Here is a 17,459-nt window from a genome sequence, read left to right on the forward strand (position 1 = left end):
CAGACCCAACACCACCTTCTGCTGCTCCAGAACCATGTATAAGAACATATTTACATATATGTATATTTATATGTTTATATGAACATAAGAACGTATAATTTAATTTAAGAATCCCTAAAACACAAAACTATGTAATCAGACAGCCAGCAGCAGGGTGGCTGTACCGAGTGTCACATGTATGACTGGCTGCATCCAGCGTTTTGCACCGAGTGTCACATGTATGACTATATGCCTCTCAGAGCATATACGTTTTACATATGCTCGTATATGTTTTGGATGTTTATAAAACATATGAACATGGTTGGCAACCTTCAGTCTCGAAAGATAATGGTATAAGCCTACAGCACCCAGTATACCCAGGCGGTCTCCCATTCAAGTACTAACCAGGCCTGACCCTGCTTAGCTTCCAAGATCAGACGAGATTGGGCATCTGCAGGGTAAAGTAAATTAAAGCTTGATTCAAACAGCTTATTAATAAGCTGAATAAACATGCTTACTACAAGTGCAAGGTGGTGAAGGGAGTAATAACACAGGTTGCCTCTGCAGTGAATGAGACAAGGCTGCCTCTGAGGACGTGCAGAGTGCAATCATGCAAGTGGAGCCTGGGCTGCCTCTGAGGGTGTGCAGAGTGCAGCCATGCAAGGGGGAGCCTGGGCTGCCTCTGAGGACGTGCAGAGTGCAGCCATGTAAGGGACGGCCTAGCCTCTGAGCATGGGCAGAGTGCGCGTCCCCAAGAGCCTCCGGGAGGGTGCAGAGCTCACTTTCCGCGGCCCCAGCGGCAGATCGCAGCAGCCTCAGCCCCGGGGGGCGGGCCGGAGCGGTGACGGACGTGCGCCCCGCCCAACCGGGCCGTAGCAACGCCCTGAGCCCGCCCCCTGGCGGCGGGCCAATGGGGGCGCGCACGGGGCCCGCCCTCCAATGGGAGGAGCGGGTCTGTAACGGGGCGGCCAATGGTGGGGACGGACGGAGTCCCTGGCAACGGAGCGCAGCCTGGCCGCGGCCCCGGCCCAACGATGTGGGGCTGCGGCGGGCGGCGGCGGAGGAGGGTCCTCTTCGGCCTGCTGCTGCTCGCCACCGGCCTCGCCGCGATGCTCAGGTGAGCGGGCGCCGCTCCGTCGCTGACTGACTGAGGGCGCGGGGCGTGGCCAGAACGCAGTTATGCTAATTGGGCCACGCCCACCCACTAAGCCCCGCCCACTGTGGCCACGCCCCCGAGGGCTCCTAGGCACCTGCAGGCTGTCAGTAGCCCCGCCCCCTGGCAGGTGGGGGGCTCTGGGTGCTCCCCCCTCCCTCCTTCCCTTGGGCCCCTTCTGCCCCCCCACACGTGCCCCAAGTGTAAGTTACCCTTGGAACTCCCTGCCACTCGACACAGGGGAGGAGCACTGCAGCCGGCCCCGTTCAGGTGGGAAAGGCTGCTGGAGGCCCCTCTAGCCTCCCCTGGCAAGGCAGTCCCTCCTTCCCTCCCTCTGGGATCACTCCCACCCTGCCCCCTTGGACCCCCTTCTCCCCTCCCCAACATGTGCTGCAAGGGGCTCCTGTGGGTGTAATTGACCCATGGAACTCCCTGCCACCAGATGCAAAGTAGGGACAGTTTGGAACCGGCCCCTTGACTTGCTTCTCTGCCTGCTGCAAAGTTTCAATTTGCAGAGCAGCACTTTGAACTTTGCAGGTGCAGTGCAGGTTTGCAAAACCTGCTGCTCTTTAGCCCTAAAGCAAGTGGTTCCTTTGGGTGTGATTAACCCATGGAATTCCCTGCCACCGGATGCAGAGGACGGACGCTGATTTGCAGAGTAACCACTGAATATCAGTTACAGGGGGGCAGTAGCAGGATTCTCCTCTCTCCTTGCCTGTGGCTTTCCCAGAGGCAACTGGGAAAGGCGATCAAAGGTGTATTTTAATTCAGACATCATTCTCCTCTCGCCTCACCCTGGGTCTCTAGAAATTAACAGTGCAATCCTATGCATTGCAACTGCTGCATTCAATGGGATGTACTTCCAGGGCTAGTACCGTATAGGACTGCATTCTAAAACCCCAAATTGTAGATGGACCTGTATCTTGGCTGCGGTATAGATACGTGTAACTCTGTGTGCATGGATACCACTCAGGTGTTTGACCTGTCATCACAGCTGGTGCATGCAGTCCTTTTTAAAAAAGAATTGTAGGAGAATTAATGACTTTCTAGTATATCTTTAACCAGAAGAAGAAACTTTCTCTTTGCTTTTGAGTCAGGGCAGGACAGGCTGTTCCAGAGTAAATGAACTGACAAAGGCAGCTGCAAAAGAACCCTCAGCGACTTAAGACTGTATCTCTCTGTAAAATGCTGGAGCACATTTGGGTAGCATAGATTTCCCTTGGGTGACCACACCTTTTGTAGGTGGTAGCCCCTCCCCCTGTCCACCTACATAGCCCAGTCAAGACCAGGAATCCCGAGGGTCCATTAGTATGCACCATTTTTTAAAGTTATTGTTTATCCGTGACGCTGCTCTAAATCAAAAGACTGAAAGCAGCTTCCAAATTCAGTTTAAGCCTACAGAGTTGTCATGCAAAATAAGATACATGCAAAGCTTACACATTTTTAAAAAACACTGCAAATTGTTACCTGTGCAAGTGTATGATGCCAATCAATCCTCTTTTTTTTTTTTTTGCTGAGAACAAGACCTGAAACTGTTATAGATAATTGGGGTGGAACCTAACCTGATTTTTCCCCACTCTTTTCTTTCTCATGCAGTTTGACTCTAAGTCAGTGATTTTCAACCAGTGTGCCACGAATGGTCTACAGGTGTGCCGTGGGAATTTGGGGGAATGGTATTTATTATTAGGGCCATTGGTGATATTGGCCCCCCACCAGCAGCATGGTGTGCCTTGTCAAAAAATTAATAGTATGTCTTGACAGTTGTAGCACCTTGTCAGTGTGCCGTGTGATAAAAAAGGTTGAAAATCACTGCTGTAAGCCATATAAAGGGTATTGGGCATTTAAAAATTCCAGATTAATCTAATCTCGGGTCAAGCGGTGTGATCTTGTGTATACATCCAATGAGCCAGCCCCCTTTGCATTGGGGATGGAGAAAGAAAGGAGATATTGGGAAGGGGCTAGTTAGTTATGACCCCGTTCTTTCTAGTTTGTCCTGTAGGTTTATAATAATGTGCTGATTTGCTGCGGAGCAGGGAGTGCTAGTAAAATGGCTTGTTTGAAGTTTTATAACTTTCCAGGTAGCAGCTGTGACCCTGAGGAATACAGTGTTGTTCATTTGAAGTATGTGTTCTATTAGGTTCATGTGTCAGCCTGCCATTTCTGATATCTTTGCAGTGGCTTTTTTTCTAGAAACCTACAACTCACTCTGTGTGTGTGTTTTGGCAGACTCTCAGCCTGTCCTTACATGATGCTAAATCTACAGTGTTGTTCAATCCTTGAATTCAGCAAGCTATAGTATAGAAGAGTGATTTTCAACCTTTTTCAGCTCATGGCACACTGACAAGGTACTAAAATTGTCAAGGCACACCATCAGTTTTTTGACAATTGACAAGGCACACCATACTGCTGGTGAGGAGCTCACATCCCCATTGGCCCTATTAACAAATGACCCTCTCCCAAACTCTCGCGGCACACCTGTGGACCATTCGCGGCACACCAGTGTGCCACGGCACACTGGTTGAAAATGGCTGGTATAGAAGACAATTTGTGATCTTTCTGTCTCCTTTCTGGCGCTGCAATCAGAATACTTTTCATTGTGTAAGCAACCTCTGGAGATTGAATTGTGACTTATGTTCTCAAGCCAGGGTCCCGTGCAAATGCAAAAGCAGGTTTTGCTTTTCTTCAAAAATATGTAATTCTGCTAATGAAGGGGTCTTTGTGACTCAAAAACTTGTGTGTTTAAGATATAGGTAGTCACTGTTTTTCTAGATCAGCCATTTTCAGCCACTGTGCTGTGGCACATTGGTGTGCTGTGAGTGGTCCACAGGTGTGCCACATGAATTTGGGGGAAGATTATTTATTAGTAGGGTCAATGGGGAAGTGAGCCCCCCACTGGCAGCATGGTGTGCCTTGTCAATTGTCAAAAACCTGATGGTGTGCCTAGACAATTTTAGTACCTTATCAGTGCGTCGTGAGATGAAAAAGTTGAAAATCACTGTTCTACATGATTGGCCAGTACTGATCCTCAGTGCAGTGCAAGTTCTAATAGATGTGGTGCTGTTGGGAACAAAACTCCTTGGTTTGTAATGTAAGACCGTAAGGGCGCAATCCTAACCAACTTTCCAGTGCTGGCATAGCTGTGCCAGTGGGCGAGTGCTGAATCCTGCAGTTGAGAAGGGGAGCAGTCACAGATACCTCCTCAAGGTAAGGCATTCTTTGTTCCCTTACCTTGGTGCTGGAATGTTGGTTAGGATTGTGCCCTAAGACACTTTGGGCCCAATCGTATCCAACTTTCCAGCACCATTGCAACCGCAGTGCAGTCCCGAAGTAAGGGAACAAATATTCCCATCCACTGAGGGATGTCCCACTGCATGTCCCAGCGCATGTCCCACTGGAACTGCTGCACTGGCACTGGGAAATTGGATAGGATTAGGCCGTTGTTCATGCTTCAGTTATTCTCTCTGCCCCCCATTGAAACAAAATTGGATTAACCGGGGATGTAGTAGCCTATTGTACACTGCTACATTTGCTATCTTTTCCTCTCAGGGTGCAAACAAAGCACTCTTCACCATTCACCTGAGTATACAACAATGTCCCATTAGCTCTGCTTGCTAAAGCAGCAAAACAAGTGCAAAGAGGTCAAGAAAATGAGCGCAAGTGGCTACTTGTACAAAGGGAGTTGGTGGGAATGCACATTCTGTTCAAAGCAAAATAGGCTGTACCCTCACTCAAGGGCTCACCTGAGATGCATCCACATCATGCCAGTCATTACTGGACCAGCTAAAGACGCACGCACATAAGTTGTTTCCCTGGATGGTCGTCCTTCATTGGAAGGGGGTTTACAACTCTTAGCTCCAGTTCCTTCCTTCCTGGAACCCACACAGTTCTGGTTCATCTTTGTCTTCTTCCCTTCTCCCATCCCTGCTTGCTTGTGCTGCTTCTTGCTTTGCAACCCTCTCTTGTTCCCCAGTTTGTCCCCTTCCAAGGAAGGCTGTTTCTACCTCTGTTCTCCTTTTAAAGCCAACTAATAAACAGAGCTAGGAGCTCCGTGGGGAAATCTGTTTAACGATGACTTCTGGCTTAATGTGTATTGGGTCAGGATTGACCAGAGCTTAAGTAAAAATTGATCCGCGGCGTTTATGTCTCTGGGGGCAGCAACCACTGCAAAGTCTGAGAGATGCTTGTGTCAGACATTCCTCTTGGTGGGCTGCGTGCTAATTGCACAGTCGGTAAAACAGGATGCCTGAATGTTTGAAATAATCAAATTCTGATGTGCTTTGTTAAGTTATGTTTTGGGAAAGGTGTAAATTATTAATGTCTGCTTTCATTGCGAAATTAAGCAGACTTAGGGCCCAATCCTATCCAATTTTCGAGTGCCGGTGCAACTGTGCCAATGGGGCGTGCACCGCATCTTGTGGTGGGGCAGCAGTCACAGAGGCCTCCTTAAGGTAATAATAATAATAATAATAATAATAATAATAATAATAAATACAGGTATTTATATACCACCTTTCTTGGTCATCAGATTTCTCCTTGGACTTTAATTCAAGGCAGTTTACATAGGCAGGCTATACTAAATCCCAATAGGGATTTTTACCATTGAAGAAGGTTCTGTCTTTCAAGAACCACAACATTTCAGATGGATCTTTAATGATTTGGTATCACATTCTGGCCTCCATTTTCCTCCCACACAGGCTGACAGCGGCCAAAGAGCAGGTGGAATAACTCGGCATAACTCGGCTAGGCTTGTCAGCTGCTTCAAGGTCTCGCCGTTCAGGTGCCGGTGGCCTCGAACTGGTGACCTTCAGGGGTTATCTTCAGGCAAACGGAGGCTCTACCCACTAGACCAGACCTCCTGCCCCTCTAGACCAGACCTGCTGCCCTGGTATAGGAACATGTGTTCCCTTACCTTGGGGTTGCATTGCGGCTGCACCGGTGTTGGAAAATTGGATAGGATTGGGCCCTTAATGAGGTAGGATATGGAAACTGGCCACTATAATGTTTATATTATGAAGATATTTCACATTTTCCACATATTTTTCCTCTAAGGAGCTCAGGGTGGTAGTTCCTTCCCTCCTTTTGTACTCACAACAGCCCTGCGAGATAGATGAAACTGAGAGAGCAATGGCCCCAAGGTCACCCAGGAAGCATCATGACTGAGCAGGGATTTGAACCTGGATCTTCCAGTTTAAGCTACAGCTCCCGAACTACTACACCATCCTGGCTCTTCATACCATCCTGGTTCTTGCATCTCATCTTTGCTGGCAGCTCTTTTAGGTGAGCTGTTGTCGCTTAGCTTTAGCCCCTCCACTTCTGTAAAATGGGAAGTAGTACAAACTGAGCACCAGCATTGTGCAATGATTAGAGTATCAGTTTGGGGCTGGGCAGTCTCAGGTTCAAGCCCCCTTACTCTGTGAAATTTTTTGGGTGACCTTTGGCCAGTCATCATCTTGGAGCCTAACGTATCTCATAGGGCTGTTGTGTGGATAAAATGAAAGGGGGGAACATGACCATGCACTCTTCTCTGTGCTCCCCAATGGAAGGCATGCTGAAACTAGCAAATACATAATACTGAGCAAATGCAGAATATTAATACTTTATAGGGTTGTTCTGTTACTGATTAAGAGCCCAGTCCTAGGCATGGCTACTCAGAAGTAAGTCCCATTAGAATCAGTGGGGCTTACTCCCAGGAAAGTGCGAACAGGATTGGGCTGTAATAGTGCTGCTAGTAATTAGTATTGTTGTTGGCAACCTTCAGTCTGGAAAGACTCTGGTATCACACTCTGAAAGGTGGTTCTGGAACAGCGTCTAGTGTGGCTGAAAAGGCCAGTTCAGGAGTGACAATCCCTTCCACACCGGAAGCAAGTACAGTCTGTCCCTGGTCTGTCTCCCTGGCTATGGGCCTTCCTTCTTTGCCTCTTAGCCTCAGACTGTATTAGTACGTATTACTGTATTAGTATTAGCATTCTGGGAAGACCAAACCTGTATGTACTAATTCAGAAGTGAATTCATCTGTCTTCATTGTGGCTTTCTGCCAGGTAAGAGGACCTCAAATCACAGTTTAAGAATTATAATTATTTTCTTAACCTGAGCAAGTGATGTGACTTGCATTGGAATAAAGACCAATGGTGACATTTACAAGCAGCACCTCCAGGCAGGGTTTTCTTTGGGGGGTGTCACACTGCATGGGTATTGCACCTAATTTGTAAATCCTGCCTGGGGCTACTGAAACAAGGGTCTTTTCTTCTCTGTGCCTAGAGAGAGGCAGACAGGCAGTGCCATGCTGAGTTGATCTCTGCCAGGGAAAGCCATTCACTAGCAGGCTCCGAAGGGGAGGGCAGTGTCAGCAGCGTGGGAGAACAGTGCCCCGTCTAGCGGGATATGATTTAAAGGCTTTGAATGAGCGTTACGCATACATAATATAACAACTCCTTGTCTATCATAAAAAGTAATGGGCAGGGAAAGACCAATTGCCAGAGCCATCCATCAGTCCTGCGTTATAGGCTAATGGTAGCCCTGGTTGACCTTGGCGCTCCTAGGGTTTTCTTTCCATGAAAACTCTTTGATGGATGACAAGCTTTGCCTCATCAGTCATTCTGTGTCCTGGATCTCACCTGTCTTTAAGGACTTTATTCTCAGCTCTTGCATCAGGGCTTTTGCTTTGTGTGGCTTAATTTAGGGGCAGGAAGAAGGTAGCCTGGAACTTTTGGGTAGATCTTGAAGGGTTTGTAGTAGGTCAACAAGAGTTTCTGTCTCCCAATACTGTTTCCAAGTAGGAAGCATTACTTGCAAGACAGACCTTCTCTGCCCTGACCCCTCCTTGTGCACCAATCAGTTGGTTGCTTTTGAGCAGGTCTCTACATGTAGCTCTGTTGAAATTCTTCCCTGTAGTAACTCCAGTGCGGGTTTGTAGTTTGTGTGTGTGGGGGGGGGGGGGGATACGGTTTAATGAATTATTGTTTCAAAACGTGTAGACAGGATTTCACCCTGGGATCCCAAGATGATTTACAAAGCAAGTAGCCTTTTACTCTGGAGGTGACAGCAATGGCTAAAATACACTCTGGGGTTGAGTGTGGCTTTCTGGCCAGCATGCTGCTCATAGGATGCAGTAGGTGATTTGTCCTTGAGCCACCACCGTGTTTGACCCTGGTTGGTGGAACCAAGGGCACGTATTTTTACTGAAGAAGATCCGACAGACCTGAAGTCTAACCATTTGGGGGCCACTGGATGTCTCATCTACTGAGAGAACAGTGCAGTCTCTCCCAAAATTTCCATATTTGACTATTCCTATGTTCTTCAATAATTTTTTAAAATGGAATATATTACTGATGTGGTGTCGAAATTTGCTTTGCTCCTTTTGCTATCTCTCACGGCCCACTAAATCATTAGTGAGATGTGATTCTTTTCACAACACATCTTTAATCCAGGCTTCGTTTTCCAGGAATCACTTCTGCCTGCCAGTTGTTTCGCAGGCCTGTGAGCACGATGTTGTATTGAGGTACTATCTGTGTGTGTTTTAGTGAACTAGCTCTTCCAGGTTTTAGATTTGTAGACTCCTTTTAATCACTGGAGGCTTCCTTTCTCTAGAGAGGGTCATGGTAGGACCCTTCCCTTCCACCCAAAACCTTGTATCATTCCGCCCGTCTGCTGTGAGTTGATGTCGCTTGCATAGCAATGTCGTATATACTTTGTGCTTGGTTTAGTACTGTGCAGATTAACTGGTTTATATGGTGGGTGTTTGGGTTGAAGTTAGGGGTCCCTTATATCCACAGTTTTAATATCCATGGGGGGCGGAGGAATGTATCCCCCGCAGATACAAGGGGACCCTTGTATCCTGGTTTTTCCCTTTCACAGTGTAGCCTCCTGTGTTGCGTCAGATCCTGCTCTGGAAGGTTCCTTTACCCTTAAAAGCTTCTATCGGTGATTGCAAGAACCTGAGGTGGGAACAGGGGCTTAGAAACTTGATCCTGGCCTTAATGTAATAAAGAGGCAGGTTTTCAATATCCAAGCTCTTCATGGGCTACCTGGAGTCATTTTGTCCAAGGCAAGGCAAGAAAGGGAAGCTTTGGTGGCTTTAGGCAAAAAGGGAAAGGGGGCAGAACTCTTAACTTCTCCCTCTTTCTCTCTTCCTTCCTCATTATCTCTTGTTCGGAGGCACAGGTTCTTACTGCCAAAATCTTGGCTCATATAGGACATTGGAATGTTTGTGTTAGGAAACAGAGTCCCCAGTAACATGCTGCCATTTGGAAAATGACCCTTCTATCCTGTGGGTTGTAGGTTTCCTTTCCTAAATTTTTCAGAGCTGAATTGGAAGCCTCAAGTGGCATGCCTGGGTTTTGTTTCAGTGGTCTAGACTAGGGGTCTCTAAACTTTTTGGCCAAAGGGCCACATCAAACAACTGGCACAATGTTGAGGGCCAGAAAAAAAAAATTAAATAAAAAATTTAAATAAATACATTAGAGATGGAACTTAGATGAATGAGTAAAGGGGCTCAAATGTCCAGGATTTCTCCAAACACCAACAAAGCCCAAAGCACACACTTAAACGGACCCCCGTCCCCCCACCCCACAAGCACAACTCTGGTTGTGTTTGGTCAACTGGACCAGAGGCTCTCAAGGTATCAGGGACTAGCGGGCCGGAGAGAGGCTGGCCACGGGCCACATCTGGCCCCCAGGCCCATGTTTGGAGACCCCTGGTCTAGACACTTGGATGACCATTGGGGATTAGTTTGAGGGCAAGCAAGAAGCCAGAGCAGCAGGACAGCAAAGAGCAGAAAGACCAACATTGGACAAGGGGTCATTGATCTCGGAAGCCTGTGGGCGGTCGGGATGGATTAAAACATGGGAGGGAAAGGCCTATAAAGGGCACAAGAAAAAAGCCAGGGTTGAAAGCAGCAAGGAACACTGTGCAAGGAATTCTCACCCACATTTAATGAGCAGATCCTGCAGTTTTCTGTCCTATGTGTACCTTTGCTGAGCTATTGAGTCATATTTTTCTGGGGCACCTCTTGTCCTGGAACACTCGGAGCGGCAAGAACTAGGTTAAGTTGTCCCTTCAGGAACTGCGGCCATAAATTCCCCTACGTCTTCTTCCATTTCTTTCCCCGTCTTCTGTTGACTCCCTTGTTTCCATATCTAGAGCCTCTTGGGGCAGGGTGCTTGACCCTCACTGTGTATAAAGCACCATGCATGTGGTTGATGCTATATGAGCAATTAAAGAAAATAGTTTGAAAGCGCTAGAGGTGACTGACTCCTGGAAGGTCAGCCTAGGGTAGGGATTAGAGCAGTGGTCTCCCAAACCCAGGGTCACGGGCATGTTTTGGAGGGTTGCAAGAATTAGTCTGTTAATTTTCCAGCCAGACCCAGGGATGTCTGAGCAGGCTGTTGGCTTGGAAGAGCAGAGCCTCCGTCCTGTGATTTCAGCATGCGCTCATATGAGGGGGGGGGGCAAATCTCCCTCCTCCTGGCACATTTGAAGAGTCGAGGGGCTTCTCTTTTTGTGTTGCTCTCGTATGCGGCTGGCTGGAGCCAAGTGGCCAGCCTAGAAGTTGAGCCACTGTCCTTTGATCTCTTCACCAACCTGCTCTCCCTCACGCTGGAACCAGCGCAAGGCCTAGGTGCTGGGCATGCTGGCAGGTGAACGCATGCTGGGATCCCAGGGAGGTAAGCTCCACTTGTGGACTTGCAACTTGCATGCTGAGATTGCAGGAGAGATGCTCTGTTTTTGCAAGCCTCTTGCCTGCTCAGATGTCCCTGGAGGAGGAAAAGTCACGTGCCTCTGTACCTTTGTAGCTGGAAAATTGGTAGACTCGGCCTTTCCGGCAATGCTTGCCAGGGGAGGCTAGAGGGGCCTCCAGCTGCCTGTCCAGCTCTCTCTCTCTCTCTCTCTCTCTCTCTCTCTCTGTGTGTGTCTGTGTCTGTGTCTGCCTGTCCACCTAGCTTAGCAATTGTCCTGGCTTGCCCCCACTCTTTGCAAACTGCCCACTATGCCTTTTACACGGTGTCCGGGCTTCTCCTGCTGTGTTGTGTTCATGCTTCATTTGCATGAGTGCCAGCCTTGCAGCCTCCAGAACATCCCTTTCTCAATAATATGCTGGTCTAGCAACCACATGGGAGAGGAAATAGGCAAAGAAGCAAAAGGATTTTCTCCTGCTCAAACCATGTGGCTTGAGTCTCAGAACAAAACGGCGACCGTAGTGGTGCCAGGTCCACCTGAGGTCAGGTCTGGGTTCACTGATGTATGATGTAGCCCCCACCATGGTATAGTTCATGCACCAGGCTACCACCTCAGTGAAGACGAGCTCTAAGTGCCCACTAGAGTGCACTACTATTTTGTGTTGTCTCGATTTAGCTTGGTAGCCTTCGTATACCTTGCAACCACTTTGAGGGTGACGTGCCAATTGCCTTCAGCGAAATCACTGTGCCTTGCCTTGGCACTTCTGGTCTTTCCTTCCAGGTTCAACTGGAGCACTCTGGTCCCCAGGCTGCTGTGGGGCAGGGTAATGGGTTTGCAGGCTGAGAATTCCCAGTTCCTGCTGGAGGGCATGCCCTTCCGCATCTTGGGAGGCTCCATTCACTACTTCCGTGTCCCCCGACTGCACTGGAAAGACCGTTTGCTGAAGATGAGAGCCTGTGGCCTGAACACCCTGACAACGTGAGTGCCTCCTTCTCTGCAGTATCTCACTTCATCTCAAAATCTTATTTGTCCCCCTGTAACCTCGGGGGGGGGGGGTAATTTCTTTTGTTGACCTGGGAGCCTCTCTAGCCTGTGGCCTGGAGGGAAGAGGCCACGTTAGAGTGGTCAGACTCTTTAGTAAAGCAGGCATTGGACTTCACAGTGTGAAGCATATGCACTTGGGCAGTGCATTTAAATTCATGCACATAGGGAACACTCTCCTTAAAGAGGCTTGCCAGTGCGACTCAGTTTTTTACCACTTTTCAGCTTATTACTAAGGCTTACTTTACCTATTCTGCAGTATTCTGAAGTGGTAGCACAGATTGTACCGCATCAGGCAGTGTTTAGGTGGGGATGGGAATGATCTTTCCGGAAGCTCCCTGTATGAAAGAAGATTCATGATCAGGCCACTTCTTGATCTTCTATCTTTCTTGTTGCAAAGAGCTTCCAAAACTGTGATTTATTTATTTTTTAACCCTTGCCCCCAATCCAAGTTGCACAATCTAGAGCGCAGTCCTAACCAACTTTCCGGCACTGACTTAGCCACAATGCAGCCCCAAGGTAAGGTAACAAGCATGACCTTCCCTTAAGGAGGCCTCCTTTGACTGCCTCCCCACTGCAGGATGCAGCACATGCCACATTGGCACAGCTATGTCAGTGCTGGAAAGTTGGTTAGGATTGTGCTCTAGATTGTGCAACTTGGATTGGGGGCAAGGGTTAAAAAAAAATCACAGTTTTGGAAGCTCTTTGCAACAAGAAAGCTAGAAGATCAAGAAGTGGCCCGATCATGAGTCTACCACTTTGATCTGCTGCACAGATAGGCCAAGCATAAAACTTGGCTTTCCATAAGAGTTCTTGGGATGGTTATAACTCAGCGGTCAGTTGGTGTTATTAAACAACCCTTGTTTGTTTTTCTTTTTTGGGGGATTATCTCCTTTTTTTGTTCATGTATTTTAAATTAAAACAATTAATTTAAGTTAATTTTTAACATATTTATGTGGCTCCATTTATATGCTTTGCATAGAATCAAAAAGAGGTTGATTATCATGAGTGAATACTCATTATCACTTATCCCCCAATTATCATGAGTGAAACGGGACAAAGTTTTGCTGACCCTTGACTGAAATTTGTCAGGTTTGGATTCATAGCGTTCATAGGTTGGATGAAATGGGTTTTTGTTCTTTATCTTGATTTCCAAGGGTCCTGGGGCAAGAGACTGGGCAGTCAGCCTATTTCTTGATGTGTCCTCTTGCCCTCTCAAAGCAGCATATATACACACCCAGCCAACTTCTGTGTTCCAGGTACGTACCATGGAATCTTCACGAGGCCACACGAGGGAAGTTTGACTTCACCGGAAACCTCGATCTGAAGTGCGTATTAGCTGATCTAGCCTCTGCCCTGTGACTGAATTGTGGCTTCTCTCTGTTTTGCATACTGCATACATATTTTGCTGGCTTTTCTCTGCTGCCATTGTACTCGGGGTGGGTAGGTGAACACAATTTGACACTTTGGGTTGTGAATTGAGTTGGCTATACTGGAACAAGATTGGAGCAGGGGGGAGACCTCAGAGCTGTCTTCTACCTTCCAAAAGCTGGAAGCCTTTCAGAGGCTATGTGATGTATTCCTATGATGGAGACACAGTTCAGCAGAGATAAACATTATGTGGAGTCGCTCTTACTAGGTGTTTCCCATGCTCTGTAAAAGAATGAGTCGTATCTTTAAAAAGTCCCAAGTCTGTCTCCTGTGTGAGTTTTTGTTTCCATAACTGATCCTGTCGCCGTTTGGCAAGGAAGCTTGGTTAGAGTTTTGTCAATACTGTCCAAGACAGACTTTGCCCAGACCGAGTAAGTGCTGGAAAGATTAAAATGATGTTTCAGCATTTGGTCAAGGCAGTTGCTGATCCCAGCTGGCAAATTAAAAGTACACTCTGGGCTGGATAGAGGCTATTCAATGGCCCGTATTAATTCCCATTGTGTCACTGACCAAAGGTTTGCCTACCCCAAATGTTGATTCTGATCTTAGCCAGCTTTGGATCCTTATGAAGCAAATACATAACATCACAGTACACGAGCAGTAGAATACCTCTGTTGGTCACATCCAGTTAGGAAAATGAGACATGGGCATCTTGCAAAAGGTGCAGGAAACCAGCCCTATGACTCCACCGGTATCCATTCCCCACGCAGTGGGATAGTGATTTACTTTCCAAGTTCAAGGGCTTAGAAAAGCCTCCTCTGCCCACCCTCCCCCCCAACAAGGCAACTCTCAGAACCAAAATGATGGTCTTTGGTTGGCTGGCAACCTTCAGTCTCGAAAGACTATGGTATAAGCCTACAGCACCCAGTATTCCCAGGCGGTCTCCCATCCAAGTTCTAACCAGGCCTGACCCTGCTTAGCTTCCGAGATCATGGTATAAGCCTACAGCACCCAGTATTCCTAGGCGGTCTCCCATCCAAGTTCTAACCAGGCCTGACCCTGCTTAGCTTCCGAGATCAGACGAGATCGGGAGGTAGTGTTCAGTATAGGGAGATGGTTGGCAACCTTCAGTCTCGAAAGACTATGGTATAAGCCTACAGCACCCGGTATTCCCAGGCGGTCTCCCATCCAAGTACTAACCAGGCCTGACCCTGCTTAGCTTCCGAGTTCATGGTATAAGCCTACAGCACCCGGTATTCCCAGGCGGTCTCCCATCCAAGTACTAACCAGGCCTGACCCTGCTTAGCTTCCGAGATCATGGTATAAGCCTACAGCACCCGGTATTCCCAGGCGGTCTCCCATCCAAGTACTAACCAGGCCTGACCCTGCTTAGCTTCCGAGTTCATGGTATAAGCCTACAGCACCCGGTATTCCCAGGCGGTCTCCCATCCAAGTACTAACCAGGCCTGACCCTGCTTAGCTTCCGAGATCATGGTCTAAGCCTACAGCCCCCGGTATTCCCAGGCGGTCTCCCATCCAAGTACTAACCAGGCCTGACTCTGCTTAGCTTCCGAGATCATGATATAAGCCTACAGCACCCGGTATTCCCAGGCGGTCTCCCATCCAAGTACTAACCAGGCCTGACTCTGCTTAGCTTCCGAGATCATGATATAAGCCTACAGCACCCGGTATTCCCAGGCGGTCTCCCATCCAAGTACTAACCAGGCCTGACCCTGCTTAGCTTCCGAGATCATGTCATAAGCCTACAGCACCCGGTATTCCCAGGCGGTCTCCCATCCAAGTACTAACCAGGCCTGACCCTGCTTAGCTTTCGAGATCTGACGAGATCAGGCACGTGCAGGGTAACGGCTGCGTCAATTCTCATGTAATATTAAGAAGAAAAGGTTGAATTAAGTAGGAATGGCTTCTGTTCTAATGTGCTCAGGGATTTTGTGGTGGTAGAGAAGCCCTGACCACAACTGTCTGAGCGACTGTGATATCACAAAGGAGCTTGGCAGTGGGAAGAGCCCCTGGGGGAAAAGAGGGTTCAGAAAAGAAGCAGGTGCTTGGCCAGCAGCCATGTGAAGCCAAGAGAAGGAAGAGTTGAAAGATGGCGCCATCAGGATGAAGGAAGAAGAAAAGGCAAAGGGGATAGGAGAGAAAATGAGCTGGTAGGAAGGGTCCCCTTGGCCTGGAGGTGGAGGACAGAAGGACATTGAATTTGAAGCAGCCACCTAAATGCTTGTGTCTGCTCACTAGTAACATTGTGTAGTGTTTTGGCTTTCTGTTCCCCTCTGTCCATGCTTGTATTGGGATATGTGATGAATACGTCCCAGATCTTGTGCTTACTACCAGTTCTTCCCTGCAGCTCCCCCTTCTAGTTTTTCAGTCTCAAAACTGCTTTTAATGCATTTCAAATCTCTAGGGCTTTCATCACAATAGCTTCCCAAGTTGGACTGTGGGTTATTCTGCGCCCAGGACCCTATATCTGCTCCGAATGGGACCTTGGTGGGCTGCCCAGGTAAGGCTGTATGCATTTTGTCTGTCAGTTCACATTGCGATCAGCTGGGAGAGAGGCATGGTGCTTTGCCTTGAATAGGTGGGAAGTTGGATGGAGAAGGATCCAAGTCTGTGTTCTGCTTTGGCTTACGAGCTGGAGTGTTTGAATACCGAGCTATGCAAAATAACAGCCCAAGCGTGCTGTGCCATGGAGCCTTTCACTGATTCCTAAAGGGTCTAGTTTGAAACTTAAATTGAAGTTAAACTTAGTTTAAAGCCTAAATTGATGTGGGTCACGGTGCTAAAATGTTTGAGAACCACTGCTTTGAAAAGTACTGTCCAACTCGGTTGTCATAAACGTTTTGAGAAGCCATTTTGGTTTCCCCAAGTATTTTGGGGGCTGAGAAGAGAGAGAGGGAAGTGGTTGTCCAGGGACCAGAGAAGGGAATTCTGCTTCAGGTGTTAGCAAGTAGCCTTGTAAAATTCACGGAGATGGGACTTAGACGAGAACAGGCAGCTGCGGGAGAGAAGGCCAATAGTAGATTAACCGAGGCAGAGTGGAGGAAGGAAGGAGAAGTGTAATGTCACAGTCTTTCGACTGGCATCAGGAATCAAAGGGGCATTTGTCTGTGGGCTCTGCTTTCATTATTCAGAGCAAAGGAATGTATTTTCCCAGCATCCTGCACAAAGGCAGTTGATAATGTTTCAGAGAGAATGGCTATAGGAACCCATATGAGGAGGCAGCACAAACAAGGCATGTCTGTTTGCAGTTTGCGTTTAAAAAAAATCTTCCACAGTTCTCCTCCTTTGTGCAAATGATGCCAGTAATTGACCTCTGTGTAAAAACTTTTCTCCCCTTACACTTTTGTTCAATTTCTGTGCTTGAGACTTACCCTCCTGTTTGATTCTTACACACTCACTTGAGGTCATAGTATTGCACTGTCAGTGTTGTAGTGCAAGGGTGTCACCTAGGATTTAGTTCCTGTCAGCTGCCTGTAAAGTTTTCTAGCTTTGTTGTGCACATTAGTTCATTTTGCTCCCCCTATGGGGACCAGCTGGTGATGCCAAAGGGAGTGTGGCACTCCCATTCCTCCTCTACCCATTGCATTATCACAGTCCAAAGCAATAGGCTTGGAGAGCACAGTTTGCTACCCTGAAAACCTCTCCTGGTTACCAGATCTCGAGGGTGACGCCAGCGCATGTTGGTCCTGCCTATTTATTTTTCTCTCCTGCTCTTTCCCACCAGAGATTTGTCCTCTTCAAAGAAGCACAGCTCCGATGTAGCTTTGGGGAGATGACCTCACTTTGCACATTGTTTTGGGGGGGGTGGCTTGTGCTTTTCATGAGAATTTGCACCTTCAGTCCTGTGCAATAAACTGACTTGAGGACTGTATATGTCCCGACTTACTGCACCTTTATTTCATTTAAAGTCTGCTTCCCCCACCTCTCCTGCAGGTTGTGGCAGCTTAACAGATTCCCTTACAACACAGCTCTTAAAAAAATTCAATAAAATCCCAGGACCAAACTGTTTTGAAATACATCAGTGAAATCACTGCAATCTGTTTCCATTATCTCTTTAAAGATCCTTGTCCTCCTTTGACCTTCATGCTTCGTTCCCTTTATTTAGCTGGCTTCTCCAAGACCCTGAAATGCAGCTGAGGACAACCTATAAGGGCTTCACGGAAGCTGTAGATGCCTACTTTGATCAACTGATGAAGCAGGTGGTCCCTCTTCAGGTAAA

General features: G+C 47.8%; 1 protein-coding gene and 1 pseudogene across 1 annotated transcript in view; one reads left to right on the forward strand and one right to left on the reverse strand.

Annotated features, from left to right (window-relative positions):
- The first annotated feature begins 953 nt into the window (after nt 1–953).
- Nucleotides 954–17,459, forward strand: part of GLB1L2 (galactosidase beta 1 like 2) — a 48,505-nt gene continuing 31,999 nt past the window's right edge. Inside the window, exons 1-5 of the mRNA XM_066639440.1 lie at nt 954–1,096; nt 11,588–11,785; nt 13,108–13,176; nt 15,645–15,740; nt 17,346–17,454. Of these exons, the coding sequence (XP_066495537.1) occupies nt 1,014–1,096; nt 11,588–11,785; nt 13,108–13,176; nt 15,645–15,740; nt 17,346–17,454 (555 nt within the window). The 5' untranslated portion in view covers nt 954–1,013. The remainder of the gene's footprint in view (nt 1,097–11,587; nt 11,786–13,107; nt 13,177–15,644; nt 15,741–17,345; nt 17,455–17,459) is intronic.
- LOC136662747 (5S ribosomal RNA) lies at nt 14,980–15,095 on the reverse strand (annotated as a pseudogene).

Source organism: Tiliqua scincoides, chromosome 11, assembly GCF_035046505.1.
Source record: "Tiliqua scincoides isolate rTilSci1 chromosome 11, rTilSci1.hap2, whole genome shotgun sequence".
NCBI lineage: Eukaryota > Metazoa > Chordata > Lepidosauria > Squamata > Scincidae > Tiliqua > Tiliqua scincoides.